Below are 22,788 nucleotides of genomic sequence, written 5' to 3'. Positions count from 1 at the left end.
GATTGATAACAGTCTTACCTGTCATGTGTTTTACGTGTCATGACACCTTTGATTTACCCATAGTCTAAAAAAATATTAGACACAGAAAAAATTCACGTCTTCCATTTTCTTTACCACTTAACATCTTAGCTGCAATCTAGCTGCAGATGTCTTTATTTGGATATTAAGAATTACATGACGACATTTATGGACTCTAGATTTGACAATCAGTAAATTTTGTTTTCACAAATGACACAATATATAAGTACAAATTTCTATCATTGTATTTTTTTATAGAATAGCTATTGATTGAACTAATATTTAAATCCTCAATATAAAATATATAATAGATCATGTCATGTTCTGCAGTTAACTTCCTTTCTTTGTCTTAAAATTGGACAAATATAATGAAAAACAAAAAGAAATAAGGCACATTTAAATTCATAGAAATTACAAATGGTTTAAGATTACGCATGGATGTATAATTTTGTTTTGTTTGAGAAAAGTGTAAGTATAGTGCTATTGAAATCCTCAGAAAACCTAAGCTTAAAACCTGACAGAAAAAATTTTTTTTTTTCTAATAAGGGAAATTTGTTTTTCAGAGAGTTTTCAAGGCATCCCCTGTATCAGTTGCAGTCAACAATGTAATAAGAGCAGTTAGAGAATGTCTCTTGAGCACTCTTCCCCCAGAGTTCATATTTGCCCTTGACTTTGATGACAAATATTCTGCATATTCTCCCTAGTCAAGCTGCTTAACGTCATTTTAGTCCTGAGAAGAAAAAATCCATTGTATTGAATGCAGTTTTAAATGTGTGTGAGCATTTCTTCTTCGCACTAGGACTCACACAGCCTCCATCTTTGCTTTCCATGAAAAATAATACTTGCCAAGTTATTAGACAAATTATATCTTAACAGACTTTAGAGGTTTAGAACATACCATCAAATTACAAGGGATATATATCTAGTAAAGTAGCTAAAAGTTTGGTATATAATCACCATTGAGTATTTAGAACTAGTCTTTTTTTAATAGCAAAGTAGAAGATTGTGATCTTAAATATAGGTTATCTATTTACATCCGTTGGCAGCCCTGTCAGAAAACAGTGAAATAGATTAAATGACCTTTCCCTTTTCCACCTCTAGATAATGAATTTTCAGATGTCCACCTCCTTCCTCTTTATTCTAAGATGATGGTCTTGTTTCATATTCCCCTGAGAAAACAGAAGCAGTCAAAAGAGAACTTTCTCATCCTGAACTACATCTACCAATCTATCTGAATCTAGAGCTAATCACTTCATCCTTCTCTTATTTGAATTGAAGAACAAACTGACTTTGATCCTGTCTAAGGCCAATCCCAGCCTCTGTGCATCAGTATCACCTTCTCTCACCTGTACAAGAGTTAGACTCAGACAGTTGTCTTCTTTATTCCTTGAATCATCAAGATATTCATTTCTCCTGGATCATTTCCATCAGTATACAAGGATGTAGCAAAGAGGCTGCAAAACAACCTCCTTTAAAACTGTATTTCTCTCCAGCTACCACTCCATTTTTCTTTTCCCGTTATAGAAAAACTCAGTGTGCTGTCTCTTTCTCTATTTTCTCCTCCTCCTTCAGTGGGTCTTACCTTCTTATCACTTACTTAAACCTCTGTTGTCAAAGTTACCAGTGACCTCTAGTTGCTTAATTACTCAATTATCAGTCCTTAGCACACAACTGATCCTGTCTCCTTCTTGAATACTTTCCCTTTTAAAGAGTGTATTCTTGGAGTTCTCCTCTTACCTTACTGGGCATTTTTTTTCCCCTCAGTTTATTTTGCTGCATAATCCTCATTTTGTCAGTATTTTCAGCATGACTCAGTGTTCAGTCCTTTGGACATCTTCTCTTCTTTTATTGATTTCCTAAGTGCTCTCATCCTGTATCATGACTTTAAAAACACATCCTCTTCCATGGTTTTATTAAACATCTAGAGACTGAGACTTGCCAGTTTTTACCACCAGCCCTGAGCGCTTTGTTGAACACTAGATTCACTTGAATATTGAGATCCAACTTACCATCTCCATTTGGAAATTTAATGGAAATATCACTCTATGTGTCCCAAGCTCTTGATTCTCTCCCCTAATAATGCTTTCTCCAGTGATGGCCATCTTGGTTAATGTGACCCCATTCACCCAATTGTCCAAGCCAAAATACTGGAGTCTCCCTTGACTCCATTCTTTCTCTCAAACTCTTTGTTTCAAACTTTTAAATATGTTCTGAATTGTACTACTTTCTCTAAAGAACAGCCTGCATCCACGTTCCTACCAATGCTTTACCTTTCTTCATAGAATTTAACACTGCCAAAAAAAATTAAATAGTATTGGTTTACCTGCTTATTGACTTTTTCCTCCACTAAAATGTAAGCTCTACAAAAACAAAAAATTTTATTAGTTTCATTCACTGCTGTATCTCTAGCATCTAGATGAATGCGTGGCGGAATCTAGTCATGCTCAATAAATCTGTTAAATGTATAAATAAATATGCAAACACTGAGACAGTATTTTCTTTTTAGGAGACAAAAGTGGCTTTTTAAAGGACCCATGCTTTCAAACTGGAAATATTTTTAAAGCAATTTTTTTAATGTTGTTTTTTATTGTGGTAAAAGTCACGTAATATAAAACATAGTATTTTAACCATATTTAACTGTACAGTTCCGTGGCACTAAGTACATTCACATTGTTGTGCAACTCTCACCATCATCCATCCCCCCAATTTTTCACCTTTCTAAACTGAAACTCTGTCCCCATTAAACACTAACTCTCCATTCCCCCTCCGCACCCCTGCACCCCCCAACCCCGTGGCATCTACTGGTATACTTTCTGACTCTGTGAATTTGACTATTCTAGGTACCTAGTATAAGTGTAAAGCAATTTTTAAATGAGCCAATATCTATTACTTATTAAATTCAATCATTACCAATTTATAAATTAAAGGGACATGTCTGAATTGGGAAAAATGTGCTTCTATAGCTAAAGAAGTTTCTGTTTGCCACAATGAGAAAGGTGATTAGGAGATTCAAAAGTAGCCATAGGCCACCTCTCAGTAACTAATGCGAATTGACCATCCCTGGACTATCTGCTAATTTTAATATTAATTCAGTAACCTAAAATTTGAATGAATCATACTCTGAGATTTTGAGATTTACCAAAATAACCCTTCAATTTAATTAAATTTATACTTTAATTAATTAAATTCAGTATAATTAAATTTATTTCATTTTCCTGATTAAAAATCACAATGCATTATTTTTGTCATTTTACTTATTGAAATACACTATCATTCTTTATTTTTTTGAAATACACTATCATTCTTAAACTTAAAAAATCAGTAAAATATCTTTAAAAACATTGGCAAATCCATATTCAAACAGCCCTTTTGTGTCATTCATTTATTGAGCACTTACCATGTGCCAAGTAAGACCTTCTAGTTAGTAGGGGAAATATAATACTTCCTTGATCTGGTGGATCAACTCTTTAAGAAACAGGAAAATTGTGAGAGCTGCTGATTTGCAAAATGAGAACCTCTTTTAGTGTGTGTGTGTGTGTGTGTGTGTGTGTGTGTGTGTGGCACGATGTTATTGGCTTTAATTGTTGTTCAGAAAATGTTCCTTATTCCTGCGAAACAACGTATTTCATTGCTTCTCAATCATCACATTTCACATTGAAATATCCTCTAAATGAATGTAGCGGTATTTCACTATTAACATCCAAATAACAAAAAGGTTACATTGTTTTAAAGTCTGTAATTCAGGTTGATCAGTAGTTTACCTGAGTGAGTTTTCACAGTGCCCAAGACAAGATTACAAAAGACAACACTGACCTAATATGCCAGCACTAAACCCATCATCTTCTCATAAAACCGACTCTGCTTTTTTTCCTGTTCCTCCCTGTCACCCAAATCTCAAATTTCCACAGAATCTTTGACCCCATGCCCCTTATTATCTACATAAAACAGTCTCTACAGTTTAAAACTTCGACTTTATTACATCACCCCATCTCTGTGTAGGAACACAACACCACCCATTTTAGGTTCTTCTACCTATTTTCTGAGAAATTAAAATAGCATTTCCCTGTTCAGTAATCCAGATATTCAAAACCTGTGTCTATATAAGTTTTGTTTTTTTACTAATAACCTTGGATTACCTTCTTTATAATTAAAAAGATAAATACCTTTCTTGATTTATATGTGTGAAATTTAATGTGTTCCTGAACCTCTGTGGATTCTCTGGGGCTTACATTTCTCCACTGGCCCCTGCTTCCAATAGAAATGTCGGCACACATGGTCATTCTTTCTTTCTGTATCGCATCAATCTAAAGGAGAACAGAAATACCTTTTCCTTTTTACCTAACTCCTTTCCAAACTCACTCCAGAATACTACCACCAAGGCAGTGTATAAACAAGATTTTTACATACTACCTTCCCATCTGATTTGAATTATATTACACCACTTTAAAAGTAAAAGCAAAAACAATTTTAGAAATTAAATGGGAAATATACCTATCCTACTATATTCTACTCACGCATATCCTATTCTATGTATCAGTTCCCAGTTGATCTTCAAGATATTTTTGCTCGTTATACTCTAAAATTTATATTGACTTTCCATTGCAACCCAAATTAAAAATAAGTTTATCATCTTGACATTAAATGACTTGTGCAATGTTTTCTCAACCTACTTTCTCAGCTACTGCAAGCTCTATGTGAGTTTGAATCTAGTTCTTTTTACTTAGTAGCTTTGTGATCTTAAGCAAGTTACTTAAACTCTAAATAACTTAGTTTTCTTACCTATAAAATGTGTATAATATTAGCACCTGATTCTTAGAGATGTTGTGAGTATACAATAAACTGATAAAGATGAAGCTAGCTCCTAAAACATGCTCAAAAAGTTTGCTATTGTCATTATCATGATGAAGTAGTTTCACCACTAATGCATGTTGTACCCTCAGAAACTGAAAAACTGAGGTTAGTATCTTCCCAACACATCTTAGAGTCTTTCCCACATATGTGCTTTTGTCAAAGCTGTTTGTTTCACCTGACTTCCTTTTTTTCTTCTTCTTCTTCAACTTTTTTTTTTTTTTTAATCTCTGCATGTCCAATTCCTGTTCTTCCATCAAGGCAAACCTGAAATCAAACGTCATCATCATTAAGGAACTATTAACTCTATTAAACAGATACGTTTTTGTACATTTGTGCTGCTGTAACAATACCACAGACTGGGTAACTTACAGATAACAGAAATTTATTTCTCTAGAGGCTGGAAGTCTGAGATCAGAGTGCCAGCATGGTCTGCTGCGGGCTGTCTTCTGGGGTGCAGACATATTGTATTTTCACATGGCAGAAGGTGCTAGGGATCTCTCTAGAGCCTCTTTTATAAGGGACTTATTCATAAGCGTTCCAGCTTTGGGACCCAAGCACCTCCCAACTGTCACCTCCCAATACCATCATCTTTGGGGGTTAGGATTTCAACATAGGAATTTAGGGGACTCAAACATTCAATCATAGCAAGATATATCTAAACATTCTTTGGAACTCAATGTTACTATACATGTTTTATGAAAGGTATCAAACCTGACTTAAAAAATATAGACTTTTATAGATATTTAGAGATGTATATATATGTATATCAATTTTTCTGTTAGGTATATCTTTCTTGAAGACAGACTGTCCTGCTGATCCCCTTCAGATACTAGTTGAATACCTTAGAGCTATAAGTTCTAAAAATAAAATAAAAAATACAATAAAGCATTTTCATCCAGTCAATTGAGTTTAGTATAAATGCATTGTGACAATAAAAGGTAGTGCTAAGATAAATTACAGTATAGTTGTAGTAATTACATTTTCTTGCTTAGGTGAAAACTGTTTAATGCATTTTAATGTTTCCACATTTGATTCATATTTTACTTTTTCTTTTGTAAAATCTGATAAAATAGTTTCCTCTGACATGTGGCACAGCATGCACTTATTCTAAATATCATTCAGCTCAGTAAAGAGATTTTTCCATTGACAAAATAGTTGAGGAAAATGGAGAAACAAATTTGGCCATATACGTTTTGGAAATGAAAATATTCCAGCATTGTATCTTTTTTTCACTTATATGGTTAACTTTATCCACATTTTCAGTTTGGTTTAGTTGACTTTGGTCTATAATTTATTTTATTACTTGAATAATGCTTTTTTTCTCTTTTTTAAACTAGATAATTTCCTCCTAGTATTTCATATTCAACTTTTTTTGTTCATTGCATAATTTTAGAAGTTTTCTTTTCTTTTCTTTTAAATTTAGTCTCTTTATACAGATTGCTCTTCACTTTTGTTGCATATAGTTACACTTCACTTCCTATGAGGGTTTGCATAATTTTTTGCTACAAGTTGTTATCATTCTTCTCATTTCTAACTTCATCATATTTTCCTTATTATTAAAGACTTTATACATTTGTATATGATAAACTAAAAATAAAATTGTTTAAATTCTTCTTTAAGTTATTTTAAGTTTGTATTGGTTGAAAACCAGTTCTTTGGGCTGTACAGATAACAATTTTCCCATGCTTTAGTCTGGCTCTTCATTTTATATACTTTACATGGAAGTTACCATTTAACCTTTTAAACAGTTGAACCTCATTCTTTTTTTTTTTTCTCATCTTTGAAATAGCAGATATTGAGGTGCACCTACCTAACTCATTCACTGGAGATAATTGCTCACAATTACAGGATTAATTAGGGGAAATCAGAACACAGTATAACTAGATAATACATATTTTTCTATGTGTATATGTGATATAGATACATTTATTATGTACATAAATATTTATTAGGCTTATATTTATTTTTAATTATCTGAATCCACAATTCCAATTACTTAAAATGAAACTAGCTGAATTAATATTCTTAGAATTGAATGGAAGAATAGGGAGTTTAAATGAAGCTGTAAAAATTAGTTTTATTCACTCTGAAAACATTTATTTAACATCAACTATATGTCAAAATCATATTATTATAAGTATATAAAAACATCTTTAGTATATTCTTGACTATGAGAGGAGAAGGATATGTTTGCAAGGATATGGTTATAGTGGCTTGGAATTTAAAGAGATATTTTTATGAATCTAGTCAAATGAGATATTTCTTGTTTCCAAGCTTCTCTTTTTAATTCTCAGTTTTCTAATCAGTTTTAAAAATTATGACACTGATTAATATAACATGATAGGAAAAAAATCATGTTCTGATTATACACATCTCTATAACTGTTTGGGAGAGAAAATACTCTTTTTTATGCTGTTGATATATGGGTGGGAGTGAAGAGAATGAGGACAGTTTTCCTCCTCCAACATGAATCAGTTGACAGCCTATTGTAGAGGTTTATTCAACTTAAGTCTTGATTCTCTACGCCAGAGTGTTGACTGAGTGCTTTCTTGTGTTCCAGTCTCTTCTATGTGGAAGGTTAATATTTATTACTTCTCATTAAGTGTTGATGTAGACAACCCTTTGACTGAAGTCATCTGATGTGTTTTCTAACTGTTCCTTCAAGGAAACTGTTCACTGACTCTTAAGTGTGGCATCTGATATGAGCATCACATTTATTCTTATCAGTCTTTTATCATTATTACCCAAGCTAATGATGATCTTCACTTGGCATGTGGAAGCATGTGGTAATAATGCCCACTAGAGAGCAGTGTAGTGCGGGTAGAGATGGATAACCTTTGTCAGGCCTCTGCCCCCTTTCATAATGAAGTAGGAAAAAAAAAAGATTTATATCCCTAGCCCCTGATGATTTTTGTGGGTCCTTGTGTTTCAGTAGCTTCTCCCACTCCCATATCAGGCCTTATGTTTTATTTATCTTACGTGGGAAACCATAGATAATAATTAGCAGAGACACATGAGTATTACTTCAGTAAAGTACATCACAACTAACACTAGAAGTATCCTTCCTCCAGTGTGTCATTTGAATTTTAAAAGTCACCATTATTATATCAAACCATGTCAATTTATGAAGCACCTGACTTTCTCTCTATTGGCTGTTTATCTGAAGCTTTAAAATCAGTGGTTGATATATTTTGCATTAAGGTAAGCAACTGACTCGCTCAAAAAGCAGCTACAAAAATCAAATAGATTGATTAGCTGTGTCCAGTAAACATTGCCTGTGTTGACCATTAATTTATTTTTATCTCAGTTTCTCAAGAGAAACTCAATGTTCCTTCATATTCCAGCCTCTCTTCAAAGAATGTTTATGACATACTTAAATTTACTGACTGGTAGGCAGTTTAGAAATTGTTGTCTACATCTGGACTTCTTATGAGCTTGGCAGTAGTGGTTCATTTTTGAATGAGAGCTGATTTCACTAAAGGTCATTTTGGCTGTCAAATGCAGACCATAAGCACTGACATTAGTGTCAGTATATCTTTGTTAACCTGATAACACAGCTGTCTAAGACCCCTTCCTAACCTGAGAAATCCATCCATGATCCAACAGACTTCAGGAGTGCCAAGGTCAACTGGAAAACAAACAGAGCTAGTACTGTTGAAAAGAGACCAAGTTTAGACTTCCACATTAAGGAATGGCAAGGACACGTATTACATGATTCAAGATGGCTTTAAGAGATTGAGAGAGAGCCAGCTGGCTAACCAAGCTCAGATGTAGTCACTTGACAAGGTTACATAAGCAGAGACAGTTCACAATTTTACTGATTATTCTAAGAGAACTCTTTATTATGGAAATAATATTAGTATTATTGAGACTTACTTTTTGTTGGTTTATACCAAGCACTCCAGGGACAAGTTCACTTCTCCACTGGGAAGAAACTGTTGGGCTATTTAGTTTATAATCTCACTGAGGTTGTACTGTTGTTTACTTTTGTTTCTTTTGTTGTTTTAAGATAAAAAAACATTTAATGCCTTTCTGAAGGCAGAGAAGAATCCTATGGCTTGATTGAAGTAATTTCTTAGGAGTAAAAATTCAAATACTCATGGAAGGCCTTAGGATGTGTTTCAGAGTTGACATTTTAGGCCTGTGAGGGAAGACCCAAATTCATCTTCGTTGGACAGCTCTTCTATTTGAAAGATACACAAGGAGCCTGATATTCCTACTTCCCCAAGAAATGATGAAGACCATTAAATAATGTGTTCAAAATGTTAGATGTTTAATTATATTAGCCATAGTATGTACATCTGCTTTTCTCCTACCATTACAGTGCTCAGTATCAGTGTCTTGAATGATCTAATAATGTTTATGAAATTTTCTGAAGAGACAGTATTTCTCTGGATTCCATCCATAGGTTAAGAAATCCAAATTACTCTGTAACGTTTCACAGAATGTTTCTAACAAACTCTACTGTGTAAGGGTTCCATGTGTCCTTTGGTCTTATTCAGAAAATTTGTAGTGAACGGCCAATAGGTTCCAGATTTTTTATAAATGCTAGAGATAACATCAGCAGAAGTAGAAAAATACACCAGAGAAATAAATAAGATATATACAATGTATGGTAGTGATAAGTGAAAAATAAACTCGGGAAGGTGTACCGAGAGTGTAGGGGCTTGTAGTTTTTTACAAGATAAAGTGGTAAGAGAAGTCCTCACCAGAACGGTGACATCCAAATAACACCCAAAAGGAGGTCAGCGTGTCAAGTCGGCCATTCTGAAATATGATGATTATTCTAGGAAGAAGGAAGAGCCTCTGAGATGGCAGCTTACTTGGCTTGTTCACAGAACAATAAGAAGACCAGTATGTGTGCAGCAGGATAAACAAGGGTGGGAGTAGTAAGGAGATGAAGGAAGCGAGGTCAAAGAGTAATGAGAATACACATCAGGTAGGGCTTTATAAACCATTTTAAAGGCTTTGAATTCCCTCTGATTGAAATGGGAACCCTTTGAGGAACTGGGCAGAAGACTTGCTTGATCTGCCTTAACATTTTAAGGATATGACTGGCTGTTGTGTTGCCATAGACTCAGGAAGAGGAGGGCATAGATGGAGAGAGAGAAACCAGCTGGAAGGCAGTTGTGATGATCTGGTTGAGACGTGATGGCAGCTTGGGGCAGGATGGTAGTAGGAGTCACTGATGTGTTTGACATCAGAGTCAAAGAGATTTGTTGACACGATGGATGTAAGGCAGCAAAAAGGAGAAGTTGGAGGTTTCCAAATTTTCCCTATTCCCTAATTAGCACGAAAGCTACTCTGAATATGATTATAAAGCTAAACTCTTTCAACACTAATTTTACATGGGCTTTTACTGTTAACTTTATATGTTAAAGGTGTTGTGATTCCGGTCAATTAGTATGTATTTACCAAAAACTCACCAATCCTAGCACAAGCAAAGATGCATTGTTCCAACAAGTGGTAGTAAACAAGTTTTTTACCTCGAGAATCTTATTTTCCTGACTGTAGAGAAGAAATGTGAAAGGAACTGGTTCAGTGACCATGATCTAGTCACTAAGGAAATGTGTGATTGTTTGGCTCCAGGGGTCAGTCAGGGAGCCAATGAGCCTGAGGTCACAGGTGCTCTTTGTATGAGGCTGTGAGCTTTGCATGTTCCACTCCAGAGAATCTATTTCTGACCTCATACATCCACTTCAAAAAAGTGTGCCCTTGCTCACAAGGGAAGTCTATAACACTGTATGGAGAGGTCAATCCAGATCCATCATCATTGCTAGAAAAACAACTCACAGCATTTCTTTTATTTACCAACAGTGAAAGCAAATAGCATTGTCCTCATATTTAGACAGCACATTATGACTAAGGAAATCAAGAATAGAAATGCTCAGTGGACTATGTTGTCCTTAAAAAAATGAAGTGATACAGTTACTGAAGCATATCCAGGTTACTAAAAAATACTTTTGGCAAGGAATTTTTAAAATTGTAAAGATGCATTAAAAATATAGGATAACTTTTAATAAGTAATGCCAAATTATTTTTTAAAAAGTGACTCATTTACTGAACTCACTTTCCTCTTTCTGTTTTATTCCAGAACCTACAGATAGGCCTCCTTTGCTGTTAATTGCAAATTCTGAAACAATTGAGGTTTTCTATCTTAATGGAAGTAAAATGGCAACCCTGAGCTCAGTCAATGGAAACGAAATTCATACTCTGGATTTTATTTACAATGAAGATATTATTTGTTGGATTGAATCGAGAGAATCTTCAAATCAGCTCAAATGTATCCAGATAACAAAAACAGGAAGATTAACAGATGAATGGACAATCAGTATTCTTCAATCCTTTCACAGTGAGTTTCGATTTATATTATATGTCACCCTTTAAGGATTTCATTTGCAGACCAGTAGACAGGATTCTTAGATTTTCTAGCATAGCTAATGGCTTTTGGAAAGCTATATATGCAAGTATGAATACACTTAAATAAGTATATTCCCTATGTGTTTTGCATATACACACATATACACAAGAATTGCACTGTTTATGTAAGCGGTACATTGAAGGGTTAATTTTAATTCTTTCTTTAATGCTTATTGCAGTATCACCTAAATGAGAACTGTGATTTTTCACTGAATGATAGTTCACAATGTGATAGTGAAGGTAGGATTAAAAAACAACAACCACAACCAAAAACAAGAAACAGATTTGATAATTATAAGCTCTTCTTAAACACTAACAAACACAAAATAAACACTAACAAACTGTAGTGTTTGTTAAAATACCTTGAAAACTATTAGTTTTATGCTAATTGGTAACAACTACCTGTGTTTGTTGACTTTTTTCCTAGTAAATCAGAGTTTTTATATATCTTCTTCCTAAAGAGTAATTTGTAATTTGTGATTCACTTGATTTCTCATGTCGGAAATTCACAAACTATTAACTGTCTTTCTCTTTCTGTATATCACATTGTCACATGCACATACATTCCCCCCCTCACTATTCTGCTCTCTACCCCTCCCGCATGAGAGTATAAAAATTTATTTGTGCTTGCCTGGGGAAACAGTATGCATGAGAATTTCAAGATGTATTCATTTATTTTATGATTTACAGAAAAAACTTATTCTTACAAATGCTACCAATATAAAACTTGGTAGAGAAATGAAGGAAATGTACAATCAAGTTAAGAAGAAAAAAAAAGAGTGCTGTGATAGAATAAATTTAGTTTTCAGATGTTGAATATTTGGTGATTTGAATTCAGTAATCATATTTTATTGATGTTTGTGATGTACAGTTTCAGGGACTGGTTATTGATCCTTATTAAATGTAAGAAAATAGTACTATGTAATGTTTGAAAATTATGATTAGATTGAATAAAAACAGTGGCAAAGATTGTAAGAAAAATGGAATATGAAGTGAACAGAAGTAAATGTTTAACAAATAGAATCCAACATTTTGAAGATTTTCTTAACATAATTAAAATAATTGATAAGGTCATTTATTGTGACAGTGGACCAAAAATGCCTAGTGAAAACAGTGGACACTGTCTATTTCAAGGATTCCATGGAGAAATGATAATTCATAATAAACAGTAAATAACTATTGGTAGTAGCACAAGGAATGTTTCTGTGTGATTTGAGTATTTCAGACATTGGCTCAGCCAGCAGTTGAAAATCATTTGAACAAACAACTCTGGTTTCTGCCATGTTAGTGATTACCTTAACTAATCCAAATGTATTTCTCCCTAGCAAATGGAATACTGGCAGTCAGATTGCTAGAATATTCACTAGGTCATCAGGTAAAATTATTTTCCAAGGTTACTTAAGCAACTTTTTTTATACATTTAATATGCCCTAATAATAGTAGTAATCCTTTCTTTAATATGTATTTTTAAACAACTTTAATAGTACATCTCAGATTGGTTAAGCAACTCTACATTAGAATATTTGTAGAAAATAATTCAGAACTTAGATTTCATGTGATTTATAAACAATTCTTGGCAAATCTAGAAAAATAGAGATTGATTTTGTTAGGTAGTTCACTTAAATGATGAACAGACATTCATTTTGAACTATACAAAATTAATGCAATGGAAACATCTTAATTGGAATAAATAGTTGTTAATGAAGTTGGATTTAAGCCATGCAATTCCAGTCACTTTAGAAAGAAGTGATTAAATGTGTGGAAGTAATACAGTGATGGGAGTGGGACAGAGGTGTGAGCTGGGCTGGGCTCCTCTATCATTGCTTGTAAGCCATGTATTTTATCAACATGTCACAGGACAGCTTCCAATGGACTGTGCATTCACCATGACAATTTGTGAGTTGATAATGAATTTTGAATATTCTTTGCATATGTAATTACTTAAAATCTCTGTTGTACCATATAAGCAAAAATAATGAACTGATGGGAGTATGCCTGAATACCTGTCACTAGCCACTATTCCAGAGATTATCTCTTTAGGTTTTCCTCCCTCATTATCTTTAGATACTTTTCTCTGAATTTACCTGAAGAAAACATTCTTTTTTGGAAAAAAATAAAACTTTTATTTTTCAAAGTATTACTATGAGGAGAATCATTACAGGTCAAACCGACTTGAATTTAAATTTTACATAATATTTTAGTAAACATCTTATTGCAATATTAAAATTTTTACGGCATATCTCATCTCACTGGATACCCACCACATCTCTGTGGAGTATGCAGGAGAGATACTCTTCCCATTTTATAATAGACACAATTTTAACTACAGAACTAAGATGTGTTAGGCAATATTGAATGGCTAAAAAGAAGGCAGAGATAGGACATCTAAATCCTATGTTCTTTCTTCTACATTAACAAAGGCAAATACAGGTCCCTTCAAAGAATTTCCCAAGTCTAGCACAAATAATCATATCTACAACTTATTAAATGTGCTAAAAGACTACATGCAATAGGGAGGCATTATTAGTCCCCTTATGCTGAAGGGAAAAATCAAGACTCTGAATTTGGGCCAGACTTCCTAGCCTTCGCTACACCGCACTGCCCCAGGGGTCTCAACTTTTGTTTTTCATTTCAGACAGCCAAAACAATCAGGTACACTAACATTAGTAACAGTGGCTCACAAAGACAGTGTCTACATGGGAGAGAGGTATAAGGATCTTGGAAGGGGGTGGACAAGATGAGTTGTACCAAGGCCATGTCATTTGAAAAGGCCCAACACATGATTCTGATATGGCCACCTAGGGAGGCCTACCTTTAATACTGAGAATCATGTCTAAGCAATATTGTGAGAGAATGAGGAAGACTGATAATAATGTGCTCAGTAAACTATATTGACAAAAGGAACACTGGGGAAAATGCTAGAGATTATATTTTGAATTGAATTCATTCTTCTTTATAAAGATACTTGATATTTATTAGCTAGTATTTTTGCCTGAAAGTTACAAAATACTAGATTTTGAAGAAAATTTTGGAATTAAGTGTTTTGTAAGTAAAATTTGTTCTCCAGGGATTCACGTAAAGTACATTTACGACAACTAATTATTTCTCCCAAGTTTTCCTTAGGGAATACTGTGGTAGGAACACAGATACCTAAAATCAGCAAAAATGATGGGATTCCTAACAGTAGTGATGCTCAGCTATTTTCCTCAGGACAAAGTGCACAAAGATGATTGAGACAGATAAGATTATTTTCTGGGTGTATCCCTTATTAAGGAAGATGATTCAGGACCAATTGTTCTCTTCCAGGTATATAGTAGATACTTTCATTCTGTTTTTATGTATATTCAGTATTCTGCAAAATTTGAGTATCACTATTAGGATTCTAATTTAGACTTAACCAGCTTGTCTTCATCCATTCATGGGCTCAGCTACAGTCTAGCAGAGCGTGCCAGGCCAAAAACTATAAAGGATTGCTTATTCTTTATACACTTTGCTTCTGAATTATCCCCATTCACTGGCTTTTATCTTTCTTTTATTTGGTCTGTTTCGATATCAGCTTAACTCATTTTCCATTTGAACCTCTGCCTTGATCCTTGATTGGATAATTTTTGGATTCACTTTACCCATGTCTTTTCTCAACCCTACTTCTTTCTCTTGAGTTAGCAATTCTCTAATAATCATATAATATTAATAGATGACATTTACTGAATGTTTATTTTGTGCATTAATAATTATACACATATACCTATCACAAAAATTATATATGTATACTGTATAAAATAGTTTATAGATAAGACAGTGAGCTTAAATAAATGTAATACTTTTTTAATTTAAAGGAAACCTTGACCTCTTAATCTCAATAGATACTGAGTAATGGCCTTTCTTAATTGTGCAGTATTCCCTATTTGCTTCTACCCAGCCTAGGAATTTCATAGCCTTCAGTGCTTCACAAGCATCCTCCATCAAGTTATGACTGGACAAAAATGACCAGGCTGTGTCCCTACTGTAAATACAAGCATAGCAGGCATAGTCTTGGGACAAAATAATCAACTTATAAGAGTAGAAATGCTAGATTCAAATAGTGTCAGCTCACAGTGAGTTTGCACTTTACAAGATGATCATGGAACTTTGCAGCAACATCCTAAGATTACACAGTATCACAGAATGGTATAATCATCATAGAAACTTGGCATGCAGTATTTAAGCATGTGACTTGTAAATAAAGTATTTTTATGACCTTCCCTCTGCAATTATCTTTCTCCATCTGATCGGAGAAAAGTCATTCACATTGTTTTAATTTGCCTTTATATGATTACTAGTGAAGTTGTCCACTCCATTGTGGACTTATATGTTCACGTGAATCTCGACAAATCTGCTTGAGTGATCATAATGCTCCATTGCTTAAAATTAAAATACAAAATATTCAGGGGCTTCCCATTTATCTAAGGAAAAAATGAAACTTCATTTTACGGCTTCTCTGCCTCTACCTTGCCTCTCCCCACTCAAATCACATGTTCCACCTAAAAAAAAAATACTAGCACTTCCTTTAATGCACTTTGTTTTCTCATTTCCATGTGCGTTTGTATATGCTGGTTCTTCACCATAGGTAGTTGTCATTTCCTATAATCAAGTGTCTCTTACTCATGTTTTAAGGTATAATATCCTTTCCAAAAGTTTTTCTTTTGAGCTTAGCAGCCCTTCCTATGTGATCCTGGGACATCATAGTACAAATGCATTATATTTTATTTGTGTGTTTACCTGTCAGATTACCAAATAAAGGGTAACTACTTTAAGTTTAGGATGTGTGCTTTATTCATCTTTGAATCAGATTTCAGCCAAACGCCTGTCTGTTCTAGAATAAACATAGGTAACAAGTAAAGGATGAGGGTGGAGAATTAGACAGGAGAAGGGTAAGACCAACTTCTGGAGAGACCATGCCAAATCACTACTAGAGACATGGGGAAAACCAGTCTGCGTTATGGCTAAGTAAGATCTTTTCTGTGTCTAGATAATAGCCTCACATGTGAATCTTGGTGTCCTTGAGATATAGGTTTGTTCAGCAGCTATTGGCTTTTATTTGGGTTCAATCTCTGACTTCCCCAGGGTCAGTAAATTTGCCTATAGATTCGTTTTGGAACCTAACCTCGATGACAATGGAAAAAACTTGATCCAGATCTGTTTGAGTCTCCCCACCCGCCAAAACAGTTGTAATTAAACATTATTGGAGTCAAAGGTCTTAAAATAGAGGTCAATTAATTCTTAGCACAGGAACAAAACAGAACAACACATCTTGTAATCTTAACCTTTCTCCTCCCCTCAGTCTGATTAGACATTTTCTTAAGAAGGAGGTTCCACTATCTTATATTTAGGTCCTTAGATGCGTAAAACAGTAGATGTGCTTCCCATCTCAGACCTGTATACTTAGTTATTATCAAGGCCCCAAATGTTTTGGGGGTAAGCAGTAAAGAGCAAAGTCAGGATGTTCTTTGTATCTCTCAACCTCTGAGAAGCCCTGTTAGTTACCTCCACCCTAGAAATGTATGCATTTAATTCTTTGTGAGAGATGAAGTATATTCAGCAATTAATCAATTTTGGTTTTAGCATTTCATTAGAGAAAGTTCAAAAATTGGGCAGCTCTGAGCTCAGGAGAAGAGGAAATGGTGATGACCATCCTAATCTTATAAATTAGTGAGATTTTTTTATTAAATAAAATGAAAATGAGAGACATAAAAGGAAATGAAAGAAAATAAAAGAATATGTTCTGATCTATATTTCCCACTCCAAAAAAAAAAGTCGTGTTGTTGTTGTTGTTTTAGCTGTGTAGAATCCAGACTTTTTGATCAGCATATTTTGTGGACATCTAAATTTTGCACAAAAATCTTGGCTATAGAAACTAGTCTTATATTATTCCCTAAGAAACAGCTGAGAAGAATCCAAAACACATCATCCATATAAGAAGGATATCATAAGTATTTATTCTCAGAGATACATTTTTATTTAACTGCTGTTTGATAAGCAACTGGATGTTTTATTAAACTCTTTATACTTCTTAAAAGTTCCTCATCTTTTATTTAGCATATTTATATGGAAACATAAAAATCACTTTTTCTGAGACATGGCTGCTGTGTGTGTGTGTGTGTGCATGCATGTGTAGCTAGTTATTACAACACATGCTTGCTGGGGTCTGGAATTTTAACAAAGTGATCAGACCGTCCACTGAGAACTCAAAAAAAAAAAGACAGTTAAAATTAGCAAAGATGTTGATCTGAGGACATATTTCCAGAGAATTTTTAAAATTCTTCTGATACCATATGCTCAATGTTGTAGGCATTGTATTAAATTATTTGTTAATTTTTTATATTAACATTACATAAATTTATATTTTGGAATAAGTAACCTGTTCTAATTGGCAATCAGTACAGAACCATAAAATGCCAACCCGAATGCCTAGAAAAGAAAAAAAAATTTTTAAGTCTGCGTACTCTGTTACTCTACAAATTGGTCTTTATTGTTAGTTCAGTTGCCAGGCTGGAAATAACTCAATTACTATTTTATTGTCGTTTGGCGACATACTTGAAATTAACCGAAGCAGAAATTAGAGATGTGCTAAGCTTCAATTGTTCATATTCATTTTTTCTATGAATTTGATAAAATATATTTCACACACACACTAAATATAAATATACTCCCCTCCAAATTTTGCTGTTTGCCATGTAGAACTTTTAAATCATTATTCTCATAGTATGCTTTGTCTAGATCCACATTTCTGTTTGTTTTATTAATGGATTTTAATTATCACGTTTCTGTTTATTTTATTAATGGATTTTAATTATCAAAGTGGAAATTTTTTCATGATCCCATTACAACGCCATATACCAGGTAGAACATAATGTTTAGCAGTTTACTTTATCTACCAACCTGAAACTTGGAAAGTAGGATGCTCTTTTCATCGTGAATAACTCATGAAATACATTTGGAATCCATGATGTATACTCACTCAAACTGGTGTTTCTGTCTTGGTCAACTTTATCTTGTTAGAAGAGAGAAGGAAGTAAGGGAAGAAGAGAAAAGATATGGAAAAAAGAGAAATTATCACTTTTTTGGCAAGTAGACTAGTAAAATAATTTCTGACTTAATATGTATTTGATAATTTTTCACTTTAAATATAATAGTGTCATAGTATATTTTCCTTTTATTTTGTTTTGCTTTTTCTTAAGGGATTTATGCCAAGTAAAATGAGCATTGTTTTCTCATATTTCTTGGCCATCAGAAGGTTTTAATCTTGTCAAGACATTTACAATATATTAGGAATTTATCAAATCTAAAGGCCGTGAGCAGTAGGAGACAAATTAAGCAACGTAACTAAGCAAACTGGCGTGTATAGGATTTCAGTTTTTGAATAAGATTCTTGTTTTCTTTTTTTTTTTTTTTTTTCAGGCTGTAACGTCTGTGACTTACAGATTTTCTGTAACACTCGGCTTTGTATTTTCCTCACCGTGGTATTTGGGATGAGTTGATATGGTCCTAGCTCTGTCAATAACTAGCTGTGGGACCTTAAATAATTTTAAAATGAAATCACTTGTTCACACAATAGCTGGAATCCCTCCCAGATCTAAACATACTTTCCCCTTCCATTCCCTACTGTTTGATATTCTTGTTAATTTGCAGTATGCCTGTGTCTTTGTGTGCATGTGTGTCTTCCTCTCGTCTACTTTTTTTTCCTCTCACCTAATTACTCACAATAGGTGTATTTTAATCATTGTATAGTACTGTTCTCTAAGATATGTTCCTTGGGACACAAGTTTTCCTGGACATTCTTGGAAAGAATGAGTTTGTGGTCAAATGAGTTCAGGAAGTTTTGCATCTGTATACCCTTATTGGAGATTTATATGTATATTAGCCTGTTAAAGATTCTGTGGAGTCCTTCTGTAAAGTACCTATTTTACTTTGTTTAGCTCAGGATTTCTTTAATTTCCTTGAGTACTGAACATTTTTTTGGTATTTTTCTGGGTATGTCTGTGAGTGCATTTCTATGGGTGCTTGTTTCTAATGACATGTTATGAATATGTTTATGTGTCTAATACATATTAACACTCCACATATCTAGTGTTTTATATTATCCACTTTGAGAAATATTGTTTTAGAGGTCTTATGGAATATCACTCATATTGTATCCTCCTACCACTTTTTACTGTCTCTGTGGCTAAACCTGTAAGGTCGGTGTTTACAAGGAGATACAGAGAATTACCGTAATAACAGTTTTCTAGCTATCTCTTCCCAAGAGCCCAACTACTTTTGGTTTATACCCAGAGGGTTATGAGAGTTACAGGATCCATATACCACAAGCCCTGAGACTGTGGTGACAAAACCAGAGACCATTTCAGAACTGGACCTTAGAGGAATTAGTTATGCAGCAAAGATTTGGTCATGTGTGAAATTCATGCCAGGAAAGAGCCTAGCTAAAAGATGACTGTAGTTGATAATGGTAACAAAGAGTGTGTTCTGGAACTAACTTAGAATTGCAGCCAGTGTCAAGTAATTCCAATTTAATTATAACAATTTTTCCATGAGCTGGATAAATGTATGGTGACAGAAACTCTTAATGGTAGAACAACAGTGTCAGATGATGAGATGGTCATGTAGATGGTGAAGGATTTTTTAAATGATTATGAAGTATAAATCTAGATTAAAATATATGTATATTTTGAATATGTATATGTATATTAAAATATTCTGTAAGTCTTTGTCATCTTTTTTTTTTTTTGGCTGAGTTGGGTCTTCGTTGCTGCGCGCAGGCTTTCTCTGGTTGTGGTGAGTGGGGGCTACTCTTTGTTGTGGTGCGCAGGCTTCTCATTGTGGTGGCTTCTCTTGTTATGGAGCACAGGCTCTAGGTGCGTGGGCTTCAGTAGTTGCAGCACGCAGGCTCAGTAGTTGTGGCTTGCAGGCTCTGGAGCGCAGGCTCAGTAGTTGTGGCACACGGGCTTAGTTACTCCGCGGCAGGTGGGATCTTCCCAAATGAGGGATTGAACCCATGTCCCCTGCATTGGCAGGCGGATTCTTAACTACTGCGCCACCAGGGGAGTCCAGTCTTTGTCATCATAATGACAACATTTACTCGGTAAAGTTATATAAAGTCTCTCGACAACTTTTGTTGTTTTAATGTAAGAATTAACCTATATCATTTTAATCTTGCTGTTTTAAGGTATTAGTGAAGAGATCTATCTATCTATTAAGTACAATTATTCAGTCCAGTTTCACTAAGAAAAAGCAGGTAGTTATACTGTATATCCAAAACTGAATGGTAGGGAAAGGCCTATGTACTACTAATCAACGAGACTAATTTTCTAACAAATCTATGGTTTAAAACATGTCCGACAAATGTACTAGAGAGTACATAAGAAAAACAAAAGAAATATTACTTTTTTGTGTGTGATGGTCATAAGAATAACATTATTATTCTTATAACCAAAGAAGATTCTATTTAAAATGCTTATGTTGTTGGGAGATTCTGTTTTGTTTATTGAAAATAACAACAACAGCAACAGAAACCTTGTGGCTTGATAGAACAGTTCAGCTTGTCTGAACTGGTCAGAATAACTTAGTATCCATATGAAACACCTCACTTGGCCTTAAGACTTAGTTTGGTTGTTTGTGTTATTTAAAAATATTTTGTTAAATTTTTTGGAGTCATGAGAGGTGAATGAATTCAAAGTTATTATAAAATTTTAGAGCTTTGAGGATTTGATTTGTAAGAAGGGTATAACTTGAGTAAATTAGAACTATCATAGTTACCGCTACAAAAATTTTGAACTTGAAGGGGTACATTATAATTGTGATTACTTATGCAAAACACCATTGGCAATTACATCAGGTATTTAGATAATTTGTGCAAAAAAATGTTTGTTCCTAAAATGAAGATAATTGAGACATGTTCCTAATGTATGAAGTATGCAAATGATCATCTCAGTGTTACATTCCATTCTATGTTTAGTCTGAGCTTTTGTTTCTGAGACTCTCAGTTAATGTCGTTCTTCCTATGTCCATGGGATGATATTCACACAATATACATGGAGTATCAAGGTAATTATTTTGATAAATTCAAGCTGAATCATTTGTGTTTTTCAAATTTGTTCTCTTAAATTATGGGAATTTAATTATTTTTTGTACTTCATATTGAATGTTGTACCTGATTTATTTCTAAGCACATTATGTAATGTTAAAAGTATTGAAAGATGACTCTAGTCATATATATATATATATATATATATATATATTTATATATACAACAAATACTTTATTAGAGCTTTTTGTCGAGCCTTTAACAAGACATTACTTTAAGATTAATAATATTGATATTTTGGCATGGTCATAGATTAAGTGATATTAATATGTGAAAACCAAACTTTTAAAATATGTATATTTTTCAATTCAAAATTGTACCTAAGATAAGATGGGGGTTGAGCTACTATATAATGTATATCCCTTATATACACCTCTTAAATTCTTATATACACCTCTTAAATTCTTATAAATATGAGTTATTTCAGAATTTACTGTTGCAGTTATTTAGTTTAGTGTATGTGGATTTCAGTGTGAGTTAAATATTCTATACTTCTGAATGCTGTGAACTGTATCTTTCACCCTAAAATTCATATGTTGAATCCCTAATCCCCAATATCATGGGATTTGGAGGTAGGGCTTTTGAGAGAGATTTAGGTTAAAGTCATGGTAGTGTAGAGCTCCTATGATGTGATTAACACCCTTGTAAGAATAAGACGTGGCCAGAGTTCTCTTTCTCTCTTCCATGTGAGGTTACACCAGAAGGTGGCTACCTGAACCATGAAGAGTCCTCACCAGACGTAGAATCTGCTGGCACATTGATCTTGGAGTTCTCAGCCTCCCAAGCTGTGGGAAACAGATGTTTATTGTTTAAGACACCCAGTCTATGGTATTTTGTTATAGCCTGAACTGACAGGCTGTTATATTTAAAATGAAAAGAGAAGACATTCTTCTTTCATTCTAAAAATATAAGTATATTTCTTTCCTAATGTACCTATCTGGAGTGTCATGGGACGAATCTCCAGAAAAATAACACTCTGCCTCCATTTGTATAAGTCTTAGGTTACCTTTAGAATAAAATGTCTGAGGTGGAGAACTGTAAACTCATCATTGCTGGACTAGCTTAAATCCTCATTTCTTCTGTGTCATTCCTCAATTCAGAGATGCCCTAATATCTTTCAGGATGTCTCAGTGTGACTCCTAGAAATAATTTCCACTCGTGTCAAACAAATTAATCACTTGGTGACTGGTTTTCATCATTGGATTTGACTCTTAAAAAAGAAAAAGCAATGCAAAGGCATTAATTGATTTTTATTATGTATATGTCTCCACAGAACTCATACCATTTCATTACCATTATGCAACTGACCCTAACAGTAGAGTAAGTTTAATATCTGAAATGTTTGCCAATAGCAAACATGGCTGAGAAAGCATCCTACA

The 22,788-nt window shown here is 33.9% G+C and overlaps 1 protein-coding gene across 1 annotated transcript in view; it reads left to right on the top strand.

Moving 5' to 3' along the window:
- LRP1B (LDL receptor related protein 1B) overlaps positions 1–22,788 on the top strand; it is a 1,810,989-nt gene that overhangs the window by 872,904 nt on the left and 915,297 nt on the right. The window contains exon 6 of the mRNA XM_049711954.1: positions 10,964–11,221. Coding sequence (XP_049567911.1) covers positions 10,964–11,221 — 258 coding nt within the window. The remainder of the gene's footprint in view (positions 1–10,963; positions 11,222–22,788) is intronic.

The sequence above is a fragment of the Orcinus orca genome, chromosome 7 (assembly GCF_937001465.1).
Source record: "Orcinus orca chromosome 7, mOrcOrc1.1, whole genome shotgun sequence".
NCBI classification, from domain to species: domain Eukaryota; kingdom Metazoa; phylum Chordata; class Mammalia; order Artiodactyla; family Delphinidae; genus Orcinus; species Orcinus orca.
Note: the sequence above shows the minus strand (reverse complement) of the source record. Positions and strands in the feature narration are given on the sequence as shown.